At 43.6% G+C, this 27698-nt stretch overlaps 1 protein-coding gene across 1 annotated transcript; it reads right to left on the bottom strand.

The window, feature by feature from the left end:
* Positions 1-235: 235 nt before the first annotated feature.
* LOC141110544 (uncharacterized) lies at positions 236-27186 on the bottom strand. The gene is made up of 5 exons (XM_073601938.1): positions 27043-27186; positions 22276-22401; positions 18505-18651; positions 14563-14715; positions 236-1823 (listed from the first exon to the last, which is right to left on the bottom strand). Exons 1-5 carry the CDS (start codon positions 27095-27097, stop codon positions 1684-1686), a joined length of 621 nt encoding a protein of 206 aa, XP_073458039.1. The 5' UTR covers positions 27098-27186; the 3' UTR covers positions 236-1683.
* Positions 27187-27698: the final 512 nt, after the last annotated feature.

Below are 27698 nucleotides of genomic sequence, written 5' to 3'. Positions count from 1 at the left end.
ATTTCTATGCAGAGCTGCACCAGATTTTGCACGTTCCAATTTTAGTAAATCAACGAAATCCCAGTGAGTATTTACACAAAAAGGCAAACAAGCTGCTTATACTCCGCTATTAGAGAGGGGAAACATCCCATTAAAGCAATGCTTAAAACATTATCTAAAAACTACAAGCATTGAATGTTAGCTGCTCTGTCTCTACCCTTACTAAAAATAAATGAATTAAAAAAAAAACAAAAGATTTTTGCCGTGAACTATATTTATTGCATGGAGACTATTAAGCTCTCATCTAAAATAATGATTAGGTTGATAAGCATATAATAATGTACAATGCAGGTAACTCGATGGAGGCTGAGTATAATGGTACAACATCAAAATAATTCCTCTTTCCATAATTTTTTTTTTTTTTTCATTTGTATCCCCTTTGCAGTTTGTAAATACATTTTCTGTATTTGTGTATTACATATTCAGGCTGTGCTTCCTACAGCAAGATCAAGATCACCTGATATAGAAGTAGTGCAGCAAAGACAGCCAATTGCAATGTTTGATACACAGATATCCACTTTAATCCAAATCCATATCAGTCCTTTCTCCATCCTTTCTCCAAAGGAGCTTGCAACCTAATATCTCTATCACAGTCATCCAGGCTCCCTTTGGTATAGTTATAATTGTGAGAATAATCCAAAGTATCCATAGGTCCCTCACACAAACACAGTGGAAGCACAACATTCATTACATATACACTATATGGCCAAAGGTTTTATGGGATGACCAAAAAGCCTATATAGGTGACTGTTTCATCCCCATGACTAAGCTCCTTGGGAGGAGTGAAACACGTTGGGGGCATGGCCTGGTTGGAGCCCAGGCTGAGGCTGTCATATACCTTCTTACAGGGTTTTGCAGAAATGTGCGACATCCAGGACTTTTCCCTTTTCCATTAGATATTTCACCTAAATAGTCTGACTGCCCCATTCTAAATCTGTGAACAGTAATATGGATTTGGACAAGTCTTTGCATCTACTGTATAACAGTTTCCATTCTTCTGGGATGGCTTTTCTAAAGATTTTGGAGTAATTCTGTGGGAATTAGTATCCATTCAGTCAAAAGAGCATTCGTGAGGTCAGGTACTGGTATTGGATGAAAAGACTGATGTTCCAATTCATTCTAAAGGCGTTCAGTGGGGTTAAGGTCAAGGTACTGTGCAGGCAACTCAAGTTCCTCCACACCAAGCCCATCACACCATGTCTTTATAAAGCTGAATTTGTACACAGGGGGCACAATCATGCTGGAACAGAAAAGGGCCTTCACCAAACTGTTAATACAAGGTTGCCACAATTATCTAAGATGACTTTGCTCACTCTAGCATTCACAGTACCCTTCACCGGGAACACCTGAACTCAGTCATGGTATAGTGAAGGTAAGTTGGCCAGGTGTTTACCCACCTTTTAGCCATAAAGCAAACCAACCATAGTGGGAAATGAATGCAGCAATCCAGTGCTACATGGAAAATATGTGAACTTTTTTGAAAGCACATTTATGTTTATGCCTATCAACCAGCTAATGTTACAACTGTAAGATTATTTAATCATTTTATCTATGACTTATAACTAATGCACTGCCTTTAATAATAATTATGCAAATTTGCTTTGCATTTCTTGAACCAGGGCAATTCAGTTTTGTGGATATTATTCATGGATGAGAAGCTTTAGGTACATAGCACGTGTATTCTAGTTGCTTAGTTACTTTCACACCAATCAATGCGCTGTAGTCCAAGCTGCAAGCTTCCTTAGAACCGCACCCTTGTCCTGAGAAGTCAACATCGTTCTGACCTATGAAAAGAGAATACTCATCAATTTGCAGAAAGAAATGCACACAAACCAGGAAATCACTATAAAAAAATAATCAGCATGCTTCTCTTGCAGATTAATATCTGTGTTGAGATCTAGTAAAGCAGGGGTCCCCAACTCCCAGGCTGCGGACCGCTGATAAGTGGCGTCCGCAATCTGCACAGGGCTATCACAGACCACGCTTGTGTGTCCTCTTCTGGCTCTTCCGCCCACCCAGCCGACGATGTCACCCAATCAGCAGAGCAAGGCTGGGAGGAGCTGCAGATCGCCCCCTGCCCTGTTGATCCGATGACATCGTTGGGTTGGCGGGTTAGCGGGGAGTGGACACACAGACTGTTCACAGCTTGGAGTCCTGTGTAGGGGAGGCGGAGGTTAGAGATGTGTAATGTTAGAGAGGAAAGAGGGGGGAGGGCAGACTGCAGGGGCACTGTGTTGGAGGAAGCTGTGATTGCTAGTGGCACTGTAATATAAAGGGGGCTGCACTGTAAAGGGGGAATTGTAATAATTACAGTGCCCCTTTACAGTGCAGTCCCCTTTATATCACAGCACTCCTTTACATTACAGTGCCCCCTTTACAGTGCAGTCCCCTCTAGTTCACAGCCCCCCTTTACATCACAGCCCCCCCTTTATTTCACAATGCCCCCTTTACAGAGCAGTTCCCGTTACATTAAATGAAAGGGGCACTGTGATGTAAAGGGGATTTTTTTTTTATTGTTGTTAACTATTCTCAATATATTTAATTGTATATTCATTGATGTTTTTCTATACAACATATCTATATAACCTTGCTTATGTATTATATTTCATTCTTAATAAATAAAAAATATTGTGACCCAAATTAATTTACAATAAAAGTCAACAACAAATGTTGAATAACTGGTAAATCCAACAATCATGTGCCACCTCCACCAGGACTTCCAAGGGTGTGCTCTCACCTTTAGTTTGACCCCCACTACAAAGGTCAAACAAGCATTGAAGGGTGGATATCTCCAAGATATATCCCTCTTGAACACTTCTAAAGATAATGTAGGCATTTTCCACCTCCTTCAAAGTGCCACATAAGTTAATCAGCTAGTAGAAAATACACATTGCAGGTCTGTATGTCCAAAGGCTCAAAGCAAAAAAAAAATCATAGTGCTCACTGCTAACATATTTTATTGAAGCAAGCACATGTAAAATGCGCTCAAAATAAATGAATAAATGAAAGCATGAAGAGACAGTGTCTATTGAACCACCACAGGCTGGGATCGCTCCCATATAAAATCAGAAGCCAGCAGCCCTTACAACTAGCCTCCCCTCTCCTGGATCGCTGTAGCTCATGCTTGTTTGACCTTTGTAATGGGGATCAAACTACAAGGTGGTAACACACACTTGGGAGTTCTGGTGGAGATGGCACATTAATGTTGGATTCACTGGTTATTTAACTTTTGTGATGGACTTTCATTATAGATTATCTTACACATTATTCACTTCTATTAAACAAGATCACCATTATTGTTTTCATTTATGGCGTGTTGCCAAAGTTGCCAGTTTGGAAGAATTGTTAGGTTGTAAAATGTTATTATTGAGCTCATGGGACAGCATAGTGGCTTAGTGGTTAGCACTCCTGCCTTGCCAGAATTGGTTTGAGTCCCAGCTGTTACACCGTCTACAGCTACACAGACTTTGCATGATCTCCCATTGGTTGTGTGTTGGCCTTGTATGTGTATGCATGCATGTTAGGGACTTTAGATTGCAAGCGGGGAATGATGTAAATGTACAATACAGTAAAACCTTGGATTGAGAGTAATTTGGTTTAAGAGTGTTTTTGCAAGACAAGCACATTTTTTTTATAAATGTTGACTTGATATACAAGCGATGTCCTGATATACAAGTAGCATAATGTCACAACTGAGTGTAAAAGAGAAGAGAGGGGACTCTAAAGTCCCGCACACACGATCAGATTTTCCGATGGGAAATGTTCAATGTCAGGCTGTTGGCGGAAAATCCGACCGTTTGTACGCTCCATCAGACAATTGTTGTCGGACTTTCTGCCAACAAATGTTGGCTAGCAGGTTCTCAAATTTTCTGCCAACAAATGTGTGTTGTCGGATTTTCCGAGCGTGTGTACACAAGTCCGTCGGGCAAAAGTGCAAAGTATAAACACGCATGCTCGGAAGCAAAGACGAGCCAAAGTGGTCGGTCTTGTAAACTAGCGTTCGTAATGGAGAATTAACATTCGCGACGTGGCAAATTATGAAATCTCGAAATGCAGCGCACAATTTTCTTCTTCTTTAATGGGATAATAATGAAGCTGCTTTGCTGGTGATACTGATGGAGTTATGGCAAACTAATTTTCAAAGGCTTTTTTTTTTCTAGTGATATCAAGATTAATATTATTATGTTTGTTGTTGTTTTTTTTTTGTTTTTTTTGGTGCAAGTTACCACAACACCATTATCTCGTAGTTTTTAAGATCAAAGTTACAACTATGCTGGTGTCCCTTGTTCATTTTTTACATTGTATTTTTTAAAATGTAACTGCTACTCCCAAACTGTCATTTGAAGTAAAACACATAGCCAAGTTTTATTCTACACAATTTTTTTATTGTGCATTAAAAAAAGAAAACAAATAAAGTTAGACATACTATCTGCCAATAGACCTTAACCAAAAAGTGCATTCTATGCATCCAAAAATATAGAAAATATAACAAATCAAATCATTATTCCACCAAACAATAATGTCAAAGCAATAACTCCAAGGCCAATAATAAATAACACGTTATCTCCCCCGATTCCGCAACATGTCTGGTTGACGAACGGCCGTTCAGAAACAAACTGAATGCACGAAATGAAAATCGTGAAAAGAAAAGCGCAAATCAACACTAACACGAAATTAGCAGAAGGAGCCCAAAGGGTGGCGCTAAAGAGCTGAAAAACCCACGTAGTACGTCTAGTACGTCACTACATTCGTAATTGTTGGCCAACAATTGTGTGACCGTGTGTATGCAAGACAAGTTTGGGCCAAAGCCCTTCGGACAAAATTCCACGGTTTTATTGTCGGAAAATCCGATCGTGTGTACAAGTCATTAGTGTTACATACAGTAGTTAGTCAGGTTGAAAAAAGACACAAGTCCATCCAGTTCAACCAAAAAAAAAAAAAATAGAATTACAATCCCATATACACAAACCTATACCCACAGTTGATCCAGAGGAAGGCAAAAAACCCCAGGAAAGCATAATCCAATTTGCTACAGCAGGGGACAAAATTCCTTCCTGATCCCCCGAGAGGCAGTCGGATTTTCCCTGGATCCTATAAATGTCAGTACCCAGTTATATTCTGTACATTTAGGAAAGAATCCAGGAATTTCTTAAAGCAATCTACTGAGCTGGCACAGCTCTTATGGCCCGTACACCTGATCGCACATTCCGACAACAAAATCCATGTTTTGTTTCCAACGGATGTTGGCTCAAACTTGTCTTGCACACACACGGTCGCACAAATCTTGTCGAAAATTCAGATCGCCAAGAACGCGGTGACGTACACCACGTACGACGAGCCGAGAAAAATTAAGTTCAACAGCCAGTGTTGCTCTTCTGCTTGATTCCGAGCATGCGTGGAACTTTGTGCGTCGGAATTGTGTACACACGATCGGAATTTACGACAACGGATTTTGTTGTTGGAAAATTTGAGATCCAGAGCTCAAATTTTGTTTGGCGGAAATTCCTACGGAAAATGTCCGATGGAGCCTACACACGGTCAGAATTTCCAACAACAAGCTCCCATCGAACATTTCCCATTGGAAAACCTGACCGTGTGTACACGGCATTACTGTGAAGAAACCTTTCCGTAAGTGTAGCAATATGTTTACATTTAATGAAGGTACAACATTTAGCAACTCACATGGTTGATGATTAAAAGAGGCACATCTTATGCCCCGTACACACGGTCGGACTTTGTTCGGACATTCCGACAACAAAATCCTCGGATTTTTTCCGACGGATGTTGGCTCAAACTTGTTTTGCCTACAGACGGTCGCACAAAGTTGTCGGAATTTCCGATCGCCAAGAACGCGGTGACGTCAAGCACGTACGACGAGACTAGAAAAGGCCAGTTCAGAACCAAGCGCGGCACCCTTTGGGCTCCTTTTGCTAATCTCGTGTTAGTAAAAGTTTGGTGAGAGACGATTCGCGCTTTTTCAGACTCGTGGCTTTCAGATCGTTTTCTGCCGTTCAGTTTGTGCTTGTGGGTTTGTATCTGCTCTTCAGTGCGTGCAGTCAGTTCGTATTGGAGTTTTCTGTGCGATCTTGTCCGCTCGTTGCTGTTTTTCAGGTCGCTCTTCACAGGCCTTGCTGTTCTTCAGTGCGTTCTGTTACTTTGTTCTGAGCAGCCGACCGTTTTGTAGCCATGTTTCTTATGCGTACTCCTCGTAGAGTTCGTGCTGTGCGGGGGCTTGGTTTTGGGGTCCTGACCTTGACACAAGTCCAGTCCATGAACAGGGTGGGGAGGAGTTCATGGACCAAGAATTGGTTGCTTCAGCGTGACCAGTTCTGTCATATGCCTTTGCTCCGTGAGATCCGTGAGAATAATCCTGATGATTTCAGGAACTTTCTCAGGATGACGGACCCCGTGTTTCACCGTTTGTTGGCTTCGCTGACCCCCTATATCAGCAGGCAGGATACCTGCATGAGGCAAGCCATCACTCCGGAGCAGAGGCTGGTCGCTACCTTGCGGTATTTGGCCACAGGGAGAAGCCTGCAGGACTTGAAGTTCTCGACAGGCATCTCCCCCCAGGCTCTGGGGATCATTATCCCAGAGACCTGTTCTGCCATCATACAGGTCCTACAGAAGGAGTATATGAAGGTAAGATTTTTATCCTTTTATATCACATTTTATTGTATTGGATGTTTGATAATATATTGTATTTCTTCCCTCATTCCATAATTACCATGATTGTAATATGCTGTGAATGTCCCCTTTGTCCCCATGCATGCTGGATTTTTATGTAATTATTATTTTAGGTCCTTCATACATATTTGCCCTTCAATAACCTCCCCAGCATGGTGTCTCCTGCCCTATATTCACCTCATGTAGTCACTTAACAATGTATTTTAGCAGCTCCATAGTAGTGCTTTACCCCAAACACCCCCTAAAATGTTTTGAAATGTTATTTTTGATTTAAATTCAGGCAGAGTGGCAGAGGCTTTTTTTTGTGGTGTCCCCAAATTTTTTGTAACCCTCCCTCCCCCAACTGCTAAGTCAGCTGATCCCAATTCTCTATCTTCAATCATCTATCTGCTGACTTTGCCAAACCCATACACACTATACCCATCTCTTTAGTGCTCAGATTTATGGATTAATTCCCCAAAGCATGTAGTGCAAGGGCCTGCCTGTATACTTTCCAATGGTACTGTTTAAAGTTCTTGTATCCTATTATGATCTTGATAGGTCATAGCAGAATGTCCAAATGTCCTCAAATGTGTACAGTGTGTATTTATATCTTTGTATTATGACACTTCTTACCTGTCCAGTGGGCTGCCAATAGTGTAACTAAGGAGGGGCTGTTCCAAGTAATACCCTGTATTTAGGCATTCATCTCTCAATGAAGTGAAGAGGGTTACCTGTCCAAGAGTTCCCCCCCCCATAATGTTAGAAATGGCCCATGAGGGGGGGAGGGGGAATATGATAGGTGTACCTTATACTTTGTTGTTGTTAAATTCCCCTTAATAAATGCTATCTGGAGGTTGACCCATAATGTTTGTGTCTAATCTGCTTGCCAGGTTTCTGTGAAAAAATAGTAATGTTTATTGTTTTTTCCTCAACAGTTTCCTTCCACGCCACAGGAATGGCAGACTGTGGCCTCCCACTTTGCCCAGCGGTGGGACTTTCCTAACTGCGGAGGGGCAATTGATGGGAAACACGTCCACATCGTCCCACCACCCAACTCGGGGTCGTACTATTATAATTACAAGGGGTTTAATAGTATAGTGATGTTGGCGGTGGTGTCGGCTAATTACGACTTCTTGTATGTGGACGTGGGGAAGAATGGCCGGATGTCCGATGGTGGAGTCATCGCCCAGACGGAGTTCTACAGGCGTCTCCAGAATGGCAGCTTGGACTTGCCACCTCCAGAGGACAATGTTGAAGGTCTCCCATTTGTGTTAGTTGCTGATGAAGCATTTGCGCTGGGGGACCACCTGATGCGGCCATTCCCGATGAGGACCCTCACCCCGGAACAGAGGGTTTTTAATTACCGGCTGGCCAGAGCCCGAAGAGTGGTGGAGAACACATTTGGAATCCTGGCCAGCCGGTTCCGATTATTTATGACACCCATCCATATGGCGGAGTATAAACTGAACCATATAATACTTGCCTGCTGTGTTCTCCATAATTTTCTACAAAAACATTCAGCCAACTATGCTGGCTCAGTTGGGCCTGAGGCCGGAATCCCAAATACATCAACAATGACGGCACTTGAAAGCGGCCGTCCTGGCTTGCCCTCCCTGAATGCCCGTGATGTCCGGTTACGATACCTGGAGTTCTTTGCGGGTAGGGGGGCTATCAATATGCCAGACAATCTGTGACACCTTTTTCAAATAAAAAACAACCAAAAGAAATTCTTGGTGGACATTTACTGCTTGTGTTTGTTTTAGCTGACCCTGACAGAAATGTGTTGAGTGCAGAAAATGTCGTGATTGGGTAACCTTATAAAAAACAGTGTTGGCTGGTACTTCCTAAATGCAAAAACACATTTCACTACAAGTGCACTTGCAACTGCACTGAACCTGCACTTGTAGTGCAAAGAGGATTTGCCCTTAGGAAATAACCCCCATTTGTGCATAAAACAACAATTACATCACCCCAAAAGTGTTGTAGTGTTGAGACAATAATCCACACATTCTTGAGTAAGGCACTTTTTTATACCTGCACAATCACATGCGCATTTACCAAAGGTTTTTAAAACAAACCAACATGTTTGTTGTATAACAATGTTTGCAGTAGCATTATGAAAAATCAAAATATCCATTTCAGATAAAACAGGCCTGTGTAAAACCAACAAGAAAGCCAAAAAACTTGAACTTACAAAGTTCACATTAGGTAAAACCTGAAGGCTAGATCAGACATCAGTATTTAGGAACTGGGTTTGATCTAGCGTTCAGATGGGGGGGAAATCACCCCTGGAAAAGCCAAATTTGGAAGATGCACACCAATTTACGAATGGCAACATGTGCTATCTGCCATCAGGGGGGATCAAGGGACGTGTTTTGGGGGAGAAAGCCCTTCCTCAATGCGACTTTATAATTGAGGAAGGTGTTGCACCCCCAAAACGCGTCCATTGATCTCCCGTGATGGCAGATAGCACATGTTGGCACACTGTGTGCATCCTCCAAATTTGGCTTTTTCTAAACATTTTAAAAATTTTTTGAAGATTGGACCACATTAATAAAACAGGTGATTTTGTGGGGTTTAAATTCGCCCCAAAACATCAATGATGTTATTATTTTTTTTAATAACATCACTGATTTGGTTCTGGATGTTTTGCAATTGGAGATTACACCCCATGATCTCCCCAATAAGTATCTGGGCACTTTCTGAAGTAAAGCGTTCAGGATCCCTCACATCACAATCACCTAAAAAGAGATAAAGAACAAAAAAAAGGTCTCAAAAATCTGCCACCATCCATCTCTTTTACCTGAGCCTGTGGTCGCAGACACTCACCTGTTGTGGTGCCAATCTCCACCACGTCTTCTTCTTCCTCCTGCTCTTCTTCTTCGTTTGGGGGTATTTCACCTTCTTCCATAGGTGGGGGGTCTGTGGTCTCCTCGGATGAGGGCTGTCCTCCGAGTCTTTTCTCCCCTATGTAAAACAAAAATGGTATAATTAGCACACAGATATTTGATGGCAGAACTAGAAATAGGAAACATTGCTTGGAAGTGGGGTACAATTGTCTATTTTAGCAGAGTTCCAAGATGTATATTTTTTTTATTGCCCTTTGTCAAGCTGCAATACTTTACATGTTTGGTACAAGCTTCACAGATGTAGCCCCCCCTATAGTATACACTGGAGCACCTGTGTGCCCCCCTAATAAAAATGGTGTTCTGGGGTCCCACACTAGTGCTCCAGTGTCCAGATGTGAAAACAGCTGCTCAGTGTCCTCTCTTTACACACAATCTAGTTGTCATTTCATTCTAGTAACAAACCCATCTACACAAACAAATCTTTGGCATCCAAGTAGGCCCCAAAAAATGTGTGAAAATGCATATGGCCTAAACAATGGTGTTCTAGAGGCCGAAATAAAAATGTTTGATACGAACGAATAATGGGCCCATGAACATTAAAGTTGCCCTTTTAAACGTTACAATTAATAAAAGCATATGGAGCAGAACGAACGTAATAAAGACAGAAAGAATAGGAACACAGCACAACTACTTACTTTTTTGCAGCACTCTCCGGATCTTTCGGTACTGCTCTGGCTCTCTCAACTTCAGGTCCGACCACCGCTTCCTGAGCTGATCTTTAGACCTTCGTACCCCGAAATTCCGCTCTAGACTCCTGACCACTTTACCAATGATTTTTGCCTTTCGGATGTTGGGGTTGGGGTAAGGCCCATATTTTCCATCATAGTCGGACTTCCTCATGATGTGTACCATCTCCAACATCTCCCCAAACGACATATTTGTGGCCTTAAAATGTCTCCTTCTGGATCGGGACGTGCCTGGATCCGGCCTTTCCTCCTCCTCCTCCTCGTTGCTATAATTAGCCCGCACCTGCTGTAACTCTGCCATCATGCTCTTCACCCACTGCGCCGAACGAAAAGGGGCGGGGAATACACTAGAAAGAACGTCAGGGGCGGGCGGAGTTACACGCATGCGCAGTGTGTATAAAGCGTAACACGCGTGCGTATTACGTACGATCTGTGAGCGGAGGAAGGAGCATTGGACGCGCCGATCGTAAGAACGAAGGTAAGAGACAAACTTGTGCCTATACTGCTTCTAGATTGAGGCCTATATTGTAACAAGATTAGGAGAGTTTTGTCTGACATTAGGCTTTGTCTTGTGTTGTGTCTTGCAGTGAACATGGATATCTTAATGAGAGATACTGACTTCATGTCACTATTCATTGATATGCTAAGTGAGCTGCCCTGTCTGTGGGAGATTACCCACCCCCATTTCAAGAACTAAGCAAAGAGGAAGGCAGCACTGGAGCAATTGTGTGAAATTGTGAAGCAGGTGATCCCCACGGCAGACATCACTTATTTAAAGATTTTCATTGGTGGCCTGAGGAGCACATATCTGAGGGAGCGCAAGAAAGTCCTGGATTCACAGAGATCCGGAGCAGCAGATGACATCTATGTCCCCAGGATGTTGTACTACGACAGGCTGCACTTTCTGGCAGGCCAGACTGAACCCAGGCCATCCCTCTCCAGTCTTCCTTCCACACTTCCTTCCCCCCTGGCTGAGGCTTCTGACGCCCAACCTGGGCCTTCCAGGCCACATGTGGAGGAGCCCAGATTGAGCCAGGTATAGCATTCCTCTAAATATTTCTGCTTGTCCAATCAATGATGTTAACTAGATGTTAGTTTGGAGTACTAATTTAGGATTGTGATTGATGATGCAAAACATTACAACTATGTCCCTTTTTCATACACAGGGAAGTCTCAGCCAGGAGGTGGCCGGGCCGAGCCGGCTGGCTGATCTGCAGGTCCCTCCACCCCCCCTGAAAAGAGAAAGTGGCAGTAGGACGAGTGCCCTAGAGGAGGCGGCTATCAGATTCTTTTGGAGGGCTACAGAGGTCCTGGGAGCACCACAGACCAGGCAGGAGAACATTGCTGCCTTCATAGCATATAAAATGCAGAGGATGGAGGAGGGCCAAAAAGCCATGTGTGAGGCCCTCATATCAGAGGCTCTGGAGAAAGGTATGAGGGGACAAATTACACCTCACACACAGCTTTGGGATGGTCCTCCTCCTCCTCCCTCTCCTCCAGGTCCTCCCAGTCCTCCTCCAGGTCCTCCCAGTCCTCCTCCAGGTCCCCCCAGTCCTCCTCCTCCTCCAGGTCCTACTCCTCCTCCTGCCACATCTCCAACTGCACAGCCACAGCCCGGAAGGAAGTGTGAAAGGAAGACCAGAAAGTGAGGACCCTGGGTCCAGTCTGGTCGGCCAAAAAATGCAGCCTCTTGTGGTACCACAGCCTGGGGACACAGATGTCATCTGCTGCTATCCAAGTCTCTGTGAATTCTGGACCAGACTGCCCTCCCTTACATATGGACTCCTCAGGCCACCAGTTTTGATGTTTAAGAATTGATGTCTGCCGTGGGGGTCCCAGGCTTCGCTAATTTCTCCTGTTGATCCAGTGTTGCCTTCCTCTTTGTTTGGTTCTGATCCCTTAATAAAGGATTTTTGTTTTGAATTATACTCTCCTATGTGTTTTACTTCAAAAATGACAGTTTGTTTGTGAGGATTCAGGTACATTTCTAATATACAATGTGAAATGAACAAGGGACACCAACAACAAACAATCTCCTTGAGATTAAATAATAAAAGATATCAATGGTGTTGGGGTAACTTGCCACACAAAACACACACAAAAATATTCTGGAGTAAAAATAAAAATAACATTGAACAAAGATCAGCCTTGGAAAAAATCCAAACATTAAAGAAAAAAAAAGGCTTAAAAACAAAATAAAAAAAACATAAAAAATATAAAACTGTCAGATGTGACAACTAATAACAATATATTGAGGGAATCCCACTAAAAAAACACAAATAAAAGTTTGTGAGAAGTGTGTGTGAATATGAGCAGCAAAACTACCGTATTTATCGGCGTATAACACGCGCCGGCGTATAACACGCACCCCAAGTTTAGGAGAGAATTTTAAGGAAAAAAACTTTTAGGAGGGAAGTTTAAGGAAAAGAAACTTACATTAAAATGCCCATCAATGCAGCCTCATCAGTGTTCATCTGCAGCCTTTTCAGTGTCATTGCAGCCTTTTCAGTGTCAGTGCAGCCTTGTCAGTGCAGCTTTGCCCCAGTGCAGCCTTGTCAATGCAGCCTTGTCCCCAGTGCAGCCTTATTAATGCAGCCTTGTCCCCAGTGCAGCCTTATCAATGCAGCCTTGTCCCCAGTGCAGCCTTATCAATGCAGCCTTGTCCCCAGTGCAGCCTTGTCCCTGCAGCCTTGTCCCCAGTGCAGCCTAGTGTCCATGCCTCCTGCCGCTGCCGCCGCCGCCATACACATAGAAGTAGTTTTAAATATGGCGCCGCGGAGTTCGGAGAGACTCGGCGCCGGCGGAAGTGAACAAACGCCGCCGAGATACACATAGCCGAGGGTTCTCGGCTCTTTCCGGCGCCGCTCACAGTCCCGCCCAGTCCCGCCCTATGATGGACATAACACAGGTCCAATGGCGGGACTGGGCGTGACAGTGAGCGGCGCCGGAAAGAGCCGAATACACCCGACTATGTGTATCTCGGCTCTGTGATTTCGGCGGCGCTCGTTCAGCACCGCCGAGTCCTTCCGAAGTCCGCGGCGCCATATTTGAAACTACTCGCTATGTAAATGTCGGCGGCGATCGCCGACATTCACATAGCGATAGCGGGGATCGGCGTATAACACGCACCCACGACTTTCCCCTGATTTTAAGGGGAAAAAAGTGCGTGTTATACGCCGATAAATACGGTACTTAATTCTTGTCACATTATAAAGAAGAAGAGAGTGCGCTGTATTAAACCATTTTTTACATTTCAGCGTGACGAAAGTGCTGTATCCATTGCGAACGCTAAGTTTACCAGAACGAGCTGTCCCGTGTCGGAATTTCTTCTGAGCATGCGTGGCACTTTGTGCGTCGGAACAGGCCACACACGGTCGGAATTGACGCGATCGGATTTTGTTGTCGGAAAATTTTATCTCCTGCTGTCCAACTTTGTGTGTCGGAAAATCCGATGGAAAATGTCCGATGGCGCCCACACATGGTCGGAATTTCCGACAACACGCTCCGATCGGACATTGTCCATCGGAAAATCCGACCGTGTGTACGGGGCATAAGTATGCAGACATCCGGGGTAAAGCTGTCCACATAGACCATCCCCAGCACCACCATCGGCGTCGTCCCTTCCACGCTGCGCTCCACGAGCGGTTCAAGCCTCGCTTTCAGATCACTCTACTGCAGGGTAGACTTCTCGGTCACGATTGTAGACTGACATCGGTGAGAGCCGGCAGTGTGGAGGATGGTCTATGTGGACAGCTTTCCCCTGGATGCCTGCATACTTAGATGTGCCTTTTTTAATCATCAACCATATGAGTTGCTAAATGCTGTACCTTCATTAAATGTAACCATATTGCTACACTTAGAGGCGCCTCTCTTCTCTTTTATACTCTGGAGCTTCTGCTGGATTTTGCTTCTAATCCCCTTGTGGAGGCTTCCATTTGTGAATGGACATATTATGTCTATACAACCTGGTCACATTGCTATAATCTTTTTATATGGACTATAAGCTTAAGGACCTATGAATAAATGGTTGTGGAACGAATCATCTGAGTTTCCATTATTTCTTATGGGGAAATTCGCTTTGATATACAAGTGCTTTGGATTACAATCATGTTTCCGGAAAGAATTCTGCTCACAATCCAAGGTTTTACTGTATATGTAAAGCACTGCATACATTGTTGGCGCTATATAAGTAAATGTAATAAATAAATATTTTAAAATTAGCGGTAGCCTTTAACAAATAGCATTTAACAAAAACTTACCAGGTGGTTTAAGAGTTCCTCGAAAACGTACACACTGATCATCTTCTGCTATACAAACTGATGATTTTGTTGCATTACAGCCTTGCAGGGTGTTAAACGCAAAGCAGTTCGGACATAACCTGCCTTTCGGTTCAGTCTGAATATCGGCTGGCACTAAATAAAAGGAATAATATGTCTTTTTAAACAGATTTGGTGAACACAGTGTCAGAAGAAAAAAAAATGTAATGAAGTGTTATATACAGTTTATACTGTATGCCCCCTCAGTAATAATAGATCTCCCCAGCAACAAAATATCCCTTTGATCAACTATAGATTCCCCAACAACAATAGATCCACCCTAGCAATAATAGACCCCCACCAGCAACACTAGATCTCCCAGTAGCCAGCATTAATAGACTCACCAGCAGCCAGCAACAATAGACCCCTCCCTCAGCAGTAGATCTCTCACATCAACAATATATCCTCCCAGCAACAATAGACCCCCTCAGTAATAATAGATCTCCCCAGCAACAATAGACCCCTCTGATCAACTAAAGATTCCCCACCAACAATAGATCCACCCTAGCTACAATAGTATATAAACAAAAAAGTCAGTGCTACTACCCATACATCACATAGAAAGCAGAGATCCCGGGTGCTCGATCCACAGTCGCTGGCTGAGTAGGGAAATGAGGAAAAGATGATCCGCACTCCGGTAATTGCTCTTAAAAAGTGTAATATTTATTGCCAAGCCACAGTGACAAAACGCAAATGAGAACAGTTGAGGCGTTTCAGCCTATAAGGCCTTAGTCATAATGACTAAGGCCTTATAGGCTGAAACGCCTCAACTGTTCTCATTTGCGTTTTGTCACTGTGGCTTGGCAATAAATATTACACTTTTTAAGAGCAATTACCGGAGTGCGGATCATCTTTTCCTCATCTAGCTATAATAATCCCCACCAGCAACACTAGATCTCCCAGGAGTCAGCATTAATTGACTCCCCAGCAGCCAGCAAGAATAGACCCCCTCCCTCAACAGTAGATCTCTCCCATCAACAATATATCCCCCAGCATTCAGTATCAATAGACCTTCCAGCACACCCCAGCACCCCTTGGCATTATATAAATTCAATACTGGAGGTGCCAGGACGGCATTCCCCCACGTTCCCGCTGAAAATAAGCCCTATGTAGCTATATACTGTATACACACACTTTTTAGGTAGCAATGAAAAAGTAGTCTGAGCTGAATGCAGTGAAAGTGGAATCTTTTTTTTTTTGCTTTTTGTTGTCAGTTATTACATTTTGCATTTAGGGGAACTATAATGATATTCTATGTTCTTCTGAAACAGTACTAATAGGACAAAATGACAACTTTAATATGTGAAGTTTTATTTAGATATATGATAAATTAATGCTTAACTCTGGTCTAAATATTGTATGAGATGATAAAGTAAGTGTTAAATATAAAAAAGCAGCTCAGGCTGCAATAACCTTCAATTAGGAGGTACCCCCTGAACCCCCCAGTACCTTTTCTTGATGTCCTCAGTCTTCTGGATTGAAAGACACTAACCATCAAAGACTGAGGACTCAGCTGTAATGTTAGAACATCATCGCCTATGCCCCTTTAAGGGGTCACCCCACAGCACCCTTTATTTATAGTGTACTGGTGCAAACAGCATGTAGGAAGATGCCAACTGTATTGGTGAATGGTGATATACTGTATATATAACATATTGCTGGTATCTTTGGAGGTTAACTTTCTGTGGTGTCTGGCATTTAGCTTGTTAACCCCTAGGCACCAATTGTATGCAAATATGCGGCCCCTCGGTGGGTGGGCCTTGGTGCAGAGAGGCCACATATTTACGTATCAATTTGCAGACACAGCTGTGCCAAGAGTGCACGCCCTGGAACAGTTAACAGAAACCTCCCGATCACAAGAAGATTTACGATCATGTGACCGCTGTGACAGCCAATCACGGTGGTCACATGATCAGAAACCCCACCATGCCTCTCAGCCCTTTAAGAAGCGGAGCAAAGGGGTTAAGGTTGCCATATTTGGGGTATTTAAGGGTATCGCAGTGGATCTCTATGGCTCTCCTTAGGAGATTGGTCATGGAAAGGACAGGAACAATGCACTGAGAGATTGAGTATTGCACTAAAGCGGGTCACCTCTTGATGGGACCCTGACCGGGACTATTATGTGGACCACAGAGATGGGAACAATTAAGCTGCAGCCTCCCCTCATACTTACCTGGGCCCAATCTTCCTCCAGCGATGTGCAAGAGAGCCTTGGCTCTCTGGGGACTCTCCCTCCTCATTGGCTGAGACAGCAGCGGGAGCCAATGGGCATGAGGACAGCTAGGGAACCGGAGGAGGCAGGATGAGGACAGCTGGGGAGCTGGATGGGGGAGGCGGGCAGGAGGACAGCCGGGGAGCCGGAAAAGGTGGGCACTAGGACAGCTGTGGAGCTGGAAGAGGAGAGCATGAGGACAGTTGGGGAGCCAGAGGAGGCGGGCACGATGACAGCTGGGGAGACGGAAAAGGTGGGCACAAGGACAGCTAGGGAGCTGGAGGAGGTGGAACCAAGGACAGCTGGGGAGGTAGAAGGGCTGGGCACAAGGACAGTTGGGGAGCCAGAGGAGGTGGGCACAAGGACAGCTGGGGAGGTGGAAAAGGTGGGCCCGAGGACAGCAGGGTAGCTGGAAGAGGCAGGCACGAGGACAGCTGGGGAGCGGAAAAGATGGGCACAAGGACAGCTGCAAAGGTGGAGGAGGCAGACACAAGGACAGCTGGGGGCCGGAGGAAGCGGGCACAAGGATAGCTGGGGGGGTGGAGGAGGCAGGCACAAGGACAACTGGGGAGGTGGAGGAGGCAGGTACAAAGAACAACTGAGTAGCTGAAGGAGGCGGGCATGAGGACAGCTAGGGAGGTGTTGGAGGCAGGCATGAGGACAGCTGGGGAGCCGAGGGAGGCAGGCACGAGGACAACTGCGGAGGTGGAGGAGACGGGCACGAGGACAGCTGTGGAACTGAAGGAGGCACGCAAAAGGAACGCTGGGGAGGTGGGGACGGTGAGTAGGAGGACAGCTGGGGAGGCGGGTACCATGTCTCCAGACAGAGAATAAATTCTGATGCCCGGTGAGTCCGCTCTGACCCTGTTGTAGTCACTTGCACAGCACTAGGGGAGACTAACAGCAACAACTTAGGCTTGCCTAGGGCACAAAATAGTCAAGCACCGGCCCTGACTATACCATTCCTTTATGTCCTCTACCTTGCTAAATATAATCCACACCTCCAACCATTGTGGCAAGCCTGAAGTAACAGCCACTGTCGTCAGGACTGCTAGTAAGGAGGGATCCAAAATTCTCAGTTGTATTAAAAACAGAAATAGAGGAGAAATCTTACAGTACTTATAGTAAGTCTTGTTTCAGTAACCACCCAGAGGGAATTTCCATTCGATTAGATTATCTGTCTGTTGTGTCTACGGGACATAAAGTAAAGGAAGCCCCCCTCACAGATGGCGAAAAAAATATGGGGGGGGGGGGGGTAACCATTCTCTACTCCTTTCAAAAAAAGTAATGTAGCTTTAGATATACTTTATCCGATATACTTCTGGCAGGAACATAGGCACGCGCAGGTGCAGATTCCCCCTGTTTTGACCCCTGATATTTCACCAAAGCCCCCTAAAGAAGCTCCTAATAAAATTGCAAGAAATAAAATAATAAAAATAAAAACTACTGACACCGTCCACTGTCCTACTGACACCGTCCACTGTCCTACTGACACCGTCCACTGTCCTACTGACACCAATCTCTGCCCTACTGACAAGGTCCACTGCCCTACTGATACTGCCAATATATAAACACATGCACACACACGCATATGTGTTGGAGCTTTGGGGTGCACACCAATGGGCATTGGAAACATAGACAAGAACAAAAAAGTGCACATACACCATACTTACTTTTATAGTTACCAGAGTTACACAGGGGTCCATCACAACATTCTGTATTAAAGTTTAGATAAACATCCCGGCCTGAATATACATGAAAAGTTTTGTTGCAGGGCAAGTTCAGTGCACATCGTTTATAGATGGAGTGAGATTCTTTACCTGTCCAAAAAAAAAAAAGAAGGAAGAATGAGGGGTATATAAAAAACAAAGTCTTAAAATTTGGGGGATTTTAAAGCCAATTAAGCCCTCTTAATTAATTACTGTAATGCATTCAGGTTGCATATACAATAAGTAATATGCATTTTATTTTACTTATTTATTTGCTAAGTACATTAGAAGAGTTGGATTGCTGCTCTAACACACAAGGCAGCTCTTCCATGGTTCAACACCCCCCTTTAACACTGCTCCAATCAACAGTGCTGCACAGGGAGTCAGAGCATTGCTGATTGGAGCAGTGTCCAGGGGGAGTGTCAGGGCTGTGTGAGAGCAGTGGTCCCCACAAGTATTTTAACTCTTGTAACAGATAAAGAAAGTAAAAGATAGGCATAATTATTACTGTATATGTAGCCTGACTGATACAGATAATATACACAAAATGAGCTGGCATGTGTGTGGTTTATTTTTATTATTTTTTTATCTCCCCCCTCCCTACAACCTCGTCTCTATTTTTAGATATCCATATGTACCACACCTGAGGAAGTCTTTATCTCATGAAACGCGTAGAGAATCAGTACATAGTATTCATCCTATGAAGTTCAGATTTGATGTATTCAATGATGGTGATTTCTTTATAGATTTTTTTGACAATTCTGTTCTAAGATCATTTATGTCTGTTGTATTAATAAAATATCTTTTATAAATCTTATTTGTTGTTTGTGCCTCGTTAAAGTCCCGTGGGCAATTTTTCTGTGCGTATGACACAGATAATAACTTACTTTATTTTGAGTAAAAGACCTCAGAAAGACTATTTATGCTTTCTTATTATCTCACTGAAAGTGACAAGGACACTGGATTTCTGGCCACATCAACAGGTGTTCCCTGTACCAGCTGAAAATTACCGGGAGGAAATAAAAGGAAATGAGCCTGAAAAAAAAGGAAACTAATGCAGCCACCACATCAGAGGACTGGTAAGCTGCAATATATTAAATGTTTGTTTTTGATTTTAAAGTGTTACTAAACCCACAACAATAAAATCAGTCTGTATATGCAGTAAAGCATGCTTGTTATACTCACTGTGGAATCTAAGGGGTTAATCCTCTGCATTGTGTAAAAAATCATTGCAGCTCCAGGCCAATCACAGTGCCGGAGCCCCGAACCCGGAACTAACCCCAGTGGAAGATGTCCGCCGTGTACTCGGAGTGCCAACCTGATTCAGGGCATCGTTCTCAGGTAAGTACTGTATATACTCGACTATTGGCCGACCCGAATATAAGCCGAGGCACCTAATTTTACCACAAAAAACTGGGAAAACTTATTGACTCGAGTATAAAGCTAGGGTGGGAAATGCAGCAGCTACCGGGTAAACAATGCCCATCTGCAGCCTCACCATGCCCATTTGCAGCCTTATTGTGCCCATCTGCAGCCTCACTGTGCCCATTTGCAGCCTCACTGTGCCCATCTGCAGCCTCACTGTGCCCATCTGCAGCCTCACTGTTCCCATTTGAAGCCTCACTGTGCCCATCTGCAGCCTCACTGTTCCCATTTGCAGCCTCACTGTGCCCATCTGCAGCCTCACTGTGCCCATCTGCAGCCTCACTGTGCCCATTTGCAGCCTCACTGTGCCCATTTGCAGCCTCATTGTGCCCATCTGCAGCCTGACTGTGCCCATCTGCAGCTGTACCTTTGATAACTAAAACAGCGGGTGTCTCCGCTTATACTCGTTTATACTCGAGTATATACGGTATTTCATAATGAGCTAGTATACGATGCATACTAGCTCATTATGCCTTTGTTTTTCAGGGTTTGTTTTTTTTTCTTTTTGTTTGTTTTGTTTTTTTCTGAGGTTTACAACCTCTTTAAAACAATGGCAGAAGATTTCATAGATGGAAAGATGAAAAAATGACCAAAGTTCAGCTTTAAAAAAAATTTGATAAAAATGTAAAAAAATCTGATTTTTTATTTTTTTTTTTTTAAATAAAGTCATTGATTTTTATCCACCCTGAGCACAATTACTTATGGCAGCTTGTAATTACTAGTGTGCATCACAAACATTAGTAGTGCAACAGTCAGGGCCGGATTAGCCGCATGCGCCGTTCCGAAGCCGGCCGGCCTCGGGAAAGCTCGTAAGCGCTCGGCCGGGCGGCGCATGCGCAGTAGCGTGGCAGGCATGGTGGCAAATGACATCCCCATCTGGTGGCAGGCAGCGTGGCAAGTGACATCCCCATCTGGTGGCAGGCATGGTGGCAAGTGACATCCCCATCTGGTGGTAGGCAGCGTGGCAAGTGACATCCCCATCTGGTGGCAGGCAGCGTGGCAAGTGACATCCCCATCTGGTGGCAGGCATGGTGGCAAGTGACATCCCCATCTGGTGGCAGGCAGCGTGGCAAGTGACATCCCCATCTGGTGGCAGGCATAGTGGCAAGTGACATCCCCATCTGGTGGCAGGCATAGTGGCAAGTGACATCCCCATCTGGTGGCAGGCAGCGTGGCAAGTGACATCCCCATCTGGTGGCAGGCATAGTGGCAAGTGACATCCCCATCTGGTGGCAGGCATAGTGGCAAGTGACATCCCCATCTGGTGGCAGGCATAGTGGCAAGTGACATCCCCATCTGGTGGCAGGCATAGTGGCAAGTGACAAGAGATGGTGGCAAGTGACACGCTCAGGGCTCCCAATGATTCTGCATTATGGTGAGTTGAACTATTTTAGTTTATATTACAATGTAATGATAGAAGTAATGTGTTTCAATCATCCTGACACCATAACAACCATGGTGCCGGGGATGATTGAAGCACTAACACCAGCCATTGCCTTGAAAAATTGCCTGCGAAAAATCCTTACCCCTCGCGCGCTTACCCTGAAGTATTTTTAGTCTGTACAATTAAAGCCAGTTATTTTCAGTGTTCTCGTGTATGGAGATATGTTTTTAATTGATCTATTGTAGAAGTCATCGATAAAGGACGTGGTGTGTGTGTTTATGTGTGTGTGTGTGTGGGGGGGGGGGGCGGCATTGAAGGACCCGGCCTTGGGGCGGCAAAGGGAGTAAATCCGGGCCTGGCAACAGTAAGTGTACTTTTGTGGTAAAACCAGTCATTCCTGCCATCTTCTTCAAAAGTGATTAAACGCCTCATCATGAGAAATCCCACCAGTCTCACCTCCTTCAGAATGGCCTCACCTCCATTACCTGCCCACCCCAACCACCACACACATTGACTAAGACCTATCTCAACTAGCCTAACTACAGTCAACCAGTGGTATCCAATGGGTATGCTGCTTGTAACATTGCAGGTGGCCATTGGGCAAAAATCCCCATTGACAATAGTTCCCGAAAAAGGACATAGTATACAATATAGTGCTTCCTCATTAGGGCAGTGATGTAATCCAAGGGATATGTTAAGTCAAGGGTGTTTGTTTAGGACTCAGGTAAGTCTAGGTTTGCAGGGTGCTACAATGTTTTGCTGCTGGAGCCTACTAGAGCCATTCCCCATTTCCATCTCCAGAGTCCTCATCTTCAGAGATATTAACTGTGTGAACTTCAACCAGTCATTGGTGAAGGACACGGTCAGTGTGTGTAGGTTGCAAAGTTTGGTTGAAGTATGAGAGAGAATAAATATTTCAAACTTACCAGCGCTTCCAAATGCTTCAGAGATGGTCATGCAAGCACTGTCTTCTTCACATTCTTTTTCTTCTTGTTTACAGGTTTCGGAATCAACACCATGGCAGGCATAGCACTTTTTCTTATTAGCTAGAACTGCAGCATACATATGAAGGGTTAATAATGTTATTTCACATTGAGTGTATATTTGTATACCGTAATGTGGTTTTATTTACTGTATGTAGAGTATAGTGTCTTGAGTTTTTAAAAGGAATATCATTTATGATGCATCTGGTTATTGCAATACAAGTGGTTGGTTTGTGTTCTATTTTTTCTATATTAGGTAATAAGGAATAGCAAAAATAAAAATTAAGTACAGCGCTGCGTTTAAACCAAAAAAAGATAAAATAGCAGCCAACACACCTATAGACTCAAGGCAAAGGAATACATAAAAAAATAAAAGTGTAGCGCTATATTACACATACACAAACGTGTGTATCACAATACATAAGTGCATATAAAAATAGTGAATACTACCAAGACATGTATAACCATAATATGGATAATGCCAAATAATTAAACAGTGTTGATCACATGAAAAATAAAATAAACAATAATAAAACGTAGTTGTCAGATGTGCCAGTGATTAGTAGAAACACGTGCTGGTTCCATATAAAATTATACAATTCCTGTTAGGGATGACCTAACAGGAATTGTATGCTGATACAAGCTACAGGAAGTGATGTAATCTGAAAATCCATTCCAAGATACAACAAGACTGACAAGATTCTAAATATCATGAGAATGAGGTTCTGAAAGACAAAGCAAAGTCATCCGTGGCTGCCCAAGAACAGATCTTTCTCTTAATTTCTGCACAGGAGGATCCACCACACTAGGGGCTATCAAATCCCTCAAGGATTGTCCATGGGTGAGGAAGCCGTGCTGGTACCCCTTTCTCCACCATTTGTTGATGACATCTGACAAGATGCACTTCTCAGAACCAGTGGTTACTAAGCCTTTCTGACTTGTCTGGCGTACGCCATTTCAGGTCAATTTGTTCCGGTAAGCCTCCTCTACTTCTGGTGTTGGCCCCGGCACTGATGTACAACCTGTGCACACTTGTGGTTTTCTTTCTACCCACTCGCTAGATCTGGTGTAATCATCCATCTGTGAATTTGGGAGTTTCTTTCCACCATCTGGCCATTCATCACCCCCATAAAACTCTGCTGACGTTCTCTTCACTATTTTTCTACACATTTTTATATATTCAATATGGACTGTTATGCTTTATGATTTTTTATTTGTTTGATGTTTGGTTTATGGAACCAGCACGTGTTTCTACTAATCACTGGCACATCTGACAACTACGTTTTATTATTGTTTATTTTATTTTTCATGTGATCAACACTGTTTAATTATTTGGCATTATCCATATTATGGTCATACATGTCTTGGTAGTATTCACTATTTTTATATGCACTTATGTATTGTGATACACACGTTTGTGTATGTGTAATATAGCGGTACACTTTTATTTTTTTAGGTAATAAGGAATAGCAATTGGTCCCTCTGTGTCTTATCCTCCTGAGGAAGCAGGTGATAAGCCCTGCGAAACGCATATAGAAATACTAATTTGTATTAATGAAGGACAACATATATTAAGCAGAACATAGTCGCTTTATTTTCTAACAGTAGAACTGGATCATATATGATTGATAAAAAAGGAATGGCCTATGCATGTTTTAACCATTTCAGCCCCGGAAGGTTTTACCCCCTACCTGACCAGGCCATTTTTTGCGATACGGCACTGGGTCGCCTTAACTGACACATGGAACGCTGTACCCAAATAAAATTTATGTCCTTGTTTTTCCACAAATAGAGCTTTCTTTTGGTGGTATTTGATCACCTCTGCGTTTTTTATTTTTTTGCCCTATAAACAAAACAAAAAACGACTATTTTGAAAAAAAAAAAAAATATTTTTTACTTTCTGCTATAAAACATATCCAATTTAAAAAAATGTAAAAAATCGTATTTCTTCATAAATTTAGGCCAATATGTACTCTACACAAATCCCAAGCATATATTGTTTCTTTTGTGCAAAAGTTATCACGTCTACAAACTATGGGATATTTTTATGGCATTTTTATTTATTATTTTTACTAGCAATGGCAGCGATCAGTGATTTTTACTGGGAATGCGACATTGTGGCAGACAAATCAGACACTTAACTGACATTTTTGACACTATTACAGTGATCAGTGCTAAAAATATGCACTGTTACTGTACTAATGACACTGGCAGGGAAGGGGTTAACACCATGGGGGATTACGGGGATAAGTGTGTCCCTAGGGGGTGCTTTCAAACTGTGTGGGGAATGGACTGACTGGGAGAACACAGAGATACATGTTCCTGCTTATCAGGAACACAAGGTCACTGTGTTCTCCCCTGTCAGAATGACGATCTGCCTTGTTTACACAGGCAGATCGCCATTCTGCCTCTTTGGGGAACAATCGGCAGGTTCCCGGCGAACATCGCTTTTGCCGGACCCGCTGATTGGCTCCCCCACTGGCCAATCTGCGCATGCGTGCCCCATGCGTGCACTAAATAATGTACAGGTATGTCGTTTCCCGCAATAGAGCCGCCCTGCCGCAGTATATATCTGTAGGCGGTCTTTAACTGGTTATCTATCTATGCAGATTTTGTAGTTGCTTATTTTTAACAATTTCGTTTGAAGAAAACTTATATGAGGGCTGTATATTCCCCCTTTTTTGATAATTTTGTAGTTTATGGCTTTTTGGGGGCACCTCAAAAGTCCGCTTTGCTATAGAGGATTGGGGTTCACAATATACTAAAGTGTAAGTGTTAGTGTCTTTATATGCACATGAACTTTAATGGCATCCCAGTCTTAGTCCGTAGGGTTCAATATTGAGTTGGCCCACCCTTTGCAGCTGTAACAGCTCCAACTCTTCTGGGAAGGCTGTCCACAAGGTTTAGGAGTGTGTCTATGGGAATGTTTGACCATTCTTCCAGAAAAGCATTTGTGAGGTCAGGCACTGATGTTGGACGAGAAGGCCTGGCTCAGTTTCCACTCTAATTCATCCCAAAGGTGCCAAAGGTATTCTACCGGGTTGAGGTCAGGACTCGGTGCAGGCCAGTCAAGTTCCTCAACCCCAAACTTGCTCATCCATGTCTTTATCAACCTTGCTTTGTGCACTGGTGTGAAGTCATATTGGAACAGGAAGGGGCCATCTGCAAACCGTTCCCACAAAGTTGGGAGCATGAAATTGTCCAAAATGTCCTGGTATGCTGATGTCTTAAGAATTCCCTTCACTGGAACTAAGGGGCCAAGCCCAACCCCTGAAAAACAACCCCACACCATAATCTCCCTTCCACCAAATGATTTGGACCAGTGTACAAAGCAAGGTCCATAAAGACATGGATGAGCGAGTTTGGGGTGAAGGAACTTGACTGGCCTCCCTCAACCTGATAGAACACTTTTAGGATGAATTAGAGCTGAGACTCTGAGCCAGGCCTTCTGAGCCACATCAGTGCCTGACCTCACAAATGTGCTTCTGGAAGAATGGTCAAACATTCCCATAGACACACTCCTAAACCTTGTGGCCGGCCTTCCCAGAAGAGTTGAAGCTGTTATAGCTGCAAAGGGTGGACCAACTCAATATTGAACCCTACGGACTAAGACTGGGATGCCATTAAAGTTCATGTCTGTGTAAAGGAAGGTTTTCCAATACTTTTGGTAATATAGTGTAGGTAGAAATCCAGAACCTACAAGCTAGTTTTAATTTGAACATCATGCAGATATAAAAGACATATATATCATACTTACCTCCACTGAGCAGCTCGTTTTGCCCAGAGTGGCCCCGAACTTCCTCTTCTGGGGTCCCCCGGTGGCTCTCGCGGCTCCTCCCCGCATAAGATAACCCCCTAGGAGAAGTGCTCTCCAGGGGGGGTTACCTTGTGGGCACTCCTGAGTCCAACATTTGCATCCACAGACACGAATGCCGGACTCGGCCCCACCCCCCTGCGCCCGAGTCATTGGATTTGATTGCCAGCAGTGGGAGCCAATGGCTGTGCTGCTATCAATCTATTCAATCAAGAGCCGGGACCCCGTGGAGCGAGGGACAGCGCATCCCTGCTGAGGAGATGAAGGGGCTCAGGTAAGTAAAATGGAGGGGCTGAGGGGCCGGTGACTGCCATGTGTTTTTTCACCTTAATGCATAGGATGCATTAAGGTGAAAAAACACGAGGGTTTACAACTCCTTTAACCTTTCTAAAGCTCAAAAAGGCAACCAGCGTGGCAGCCACTCACTCTGCTCACCTACATGCAGGAGAATTGTATGAACTATAGGAGGGTTCAAAAAACAGTAAAGATATAGCAAAAATAGCTGTAGCCTACAGAATATGGCATAGCTGTTCAGCACTAATAGCAATAACAAAAGGGGCTCTGGTGGTCAAATAACCGTGCCATAGGCTTGTTTAGTTAACAACATTTGAATTATAAAGTAATAGTTCTGAAAATATTATATTGTTTAAAAAAAAGCATTTTTTATCCTAAAATGTTGGGTGGTAAGCTTTTAGGCTGATCTACTGACATCAAAGCTTCTGAGTCACAAACCCGACAAGGATTTCTGATGTTTCTTGCTACATTCTAGCTGTGGGTCAAAATATGAAAAGTGTTGAATCCACAGAATAAGTGATACTAAATAGATATATCTATACATAAGTAATACAAAATATATATAATGCTAAAAATATATGATTTTAAAAGAGAATACTTACTGAGTGGGAGCAGGAATAAAGAAAGAAGGAAGACACTGAAAATAATAGACTTCATTTTTCGTTGGGTTTCAGATGCTCGGTGGTGTTGAGCTTTGGGTACTTCTCCAATTGTGGAAGTCCCCTTCAGCTTCTGATATTTATATGATGTTTTATGGTTTCAGGATATTGTTACAGAACAGTACGTAATTTCAGTGTGAAATATTCTATATGTACGCATAAACATTTGCAATTAGCCAGTTCCCTGTACAATACACGCAATGTAAAAGTTATGTTGACAATAAATTTGTACCCAGTTCAACAGTGATGCTCCCAGAGTTAGCTAACAAATATTTAGTTGAAAGACAATGATTTGTTTGATAAGCCTCAAGCTGTAAAGGTGTTTTTCCATAGGACAGATAGTCACGTAGCCTGTGTAGACCATACGAACAGATTCCAAAACCTATTCTAGTGTCACAAATGTGAAATCCGGGCCAACCATTCCACCAGAGGCCTGTTATAACAAATGATTGACTAGGGCCTTGCTGCTCTGCCCATATACAGTCCACAGCTCAGGCAGAACTCTCTTTCTTCAATGTGTGCATTAATGGCGAGTTATAAACCCTTCACTTACCATTCTCCTGGTTACCATAGCAATGACCCACCAATGGCTGGGGCTC

The sequence above is a fragment of the Aquarana catesbeiana genome, linkage group LG10 (assembly GCF_042186555.1).
Source record: "Aquarana catesbeiana isolate 2022-GZ linkage group LG10, ASM4218655v1, whole genome shotgun sequence".
Lineage (NCBI taxonomy): Eukaryota > Metazoa > Chordata > Amphibia > Anura > Ranidae > Aquarana > Aquarana catesbeiana.
Note: the sequence above shows the minus strand (reverse complement) of the source record. Positions and strands in the feature narration are given on the sequence as shown.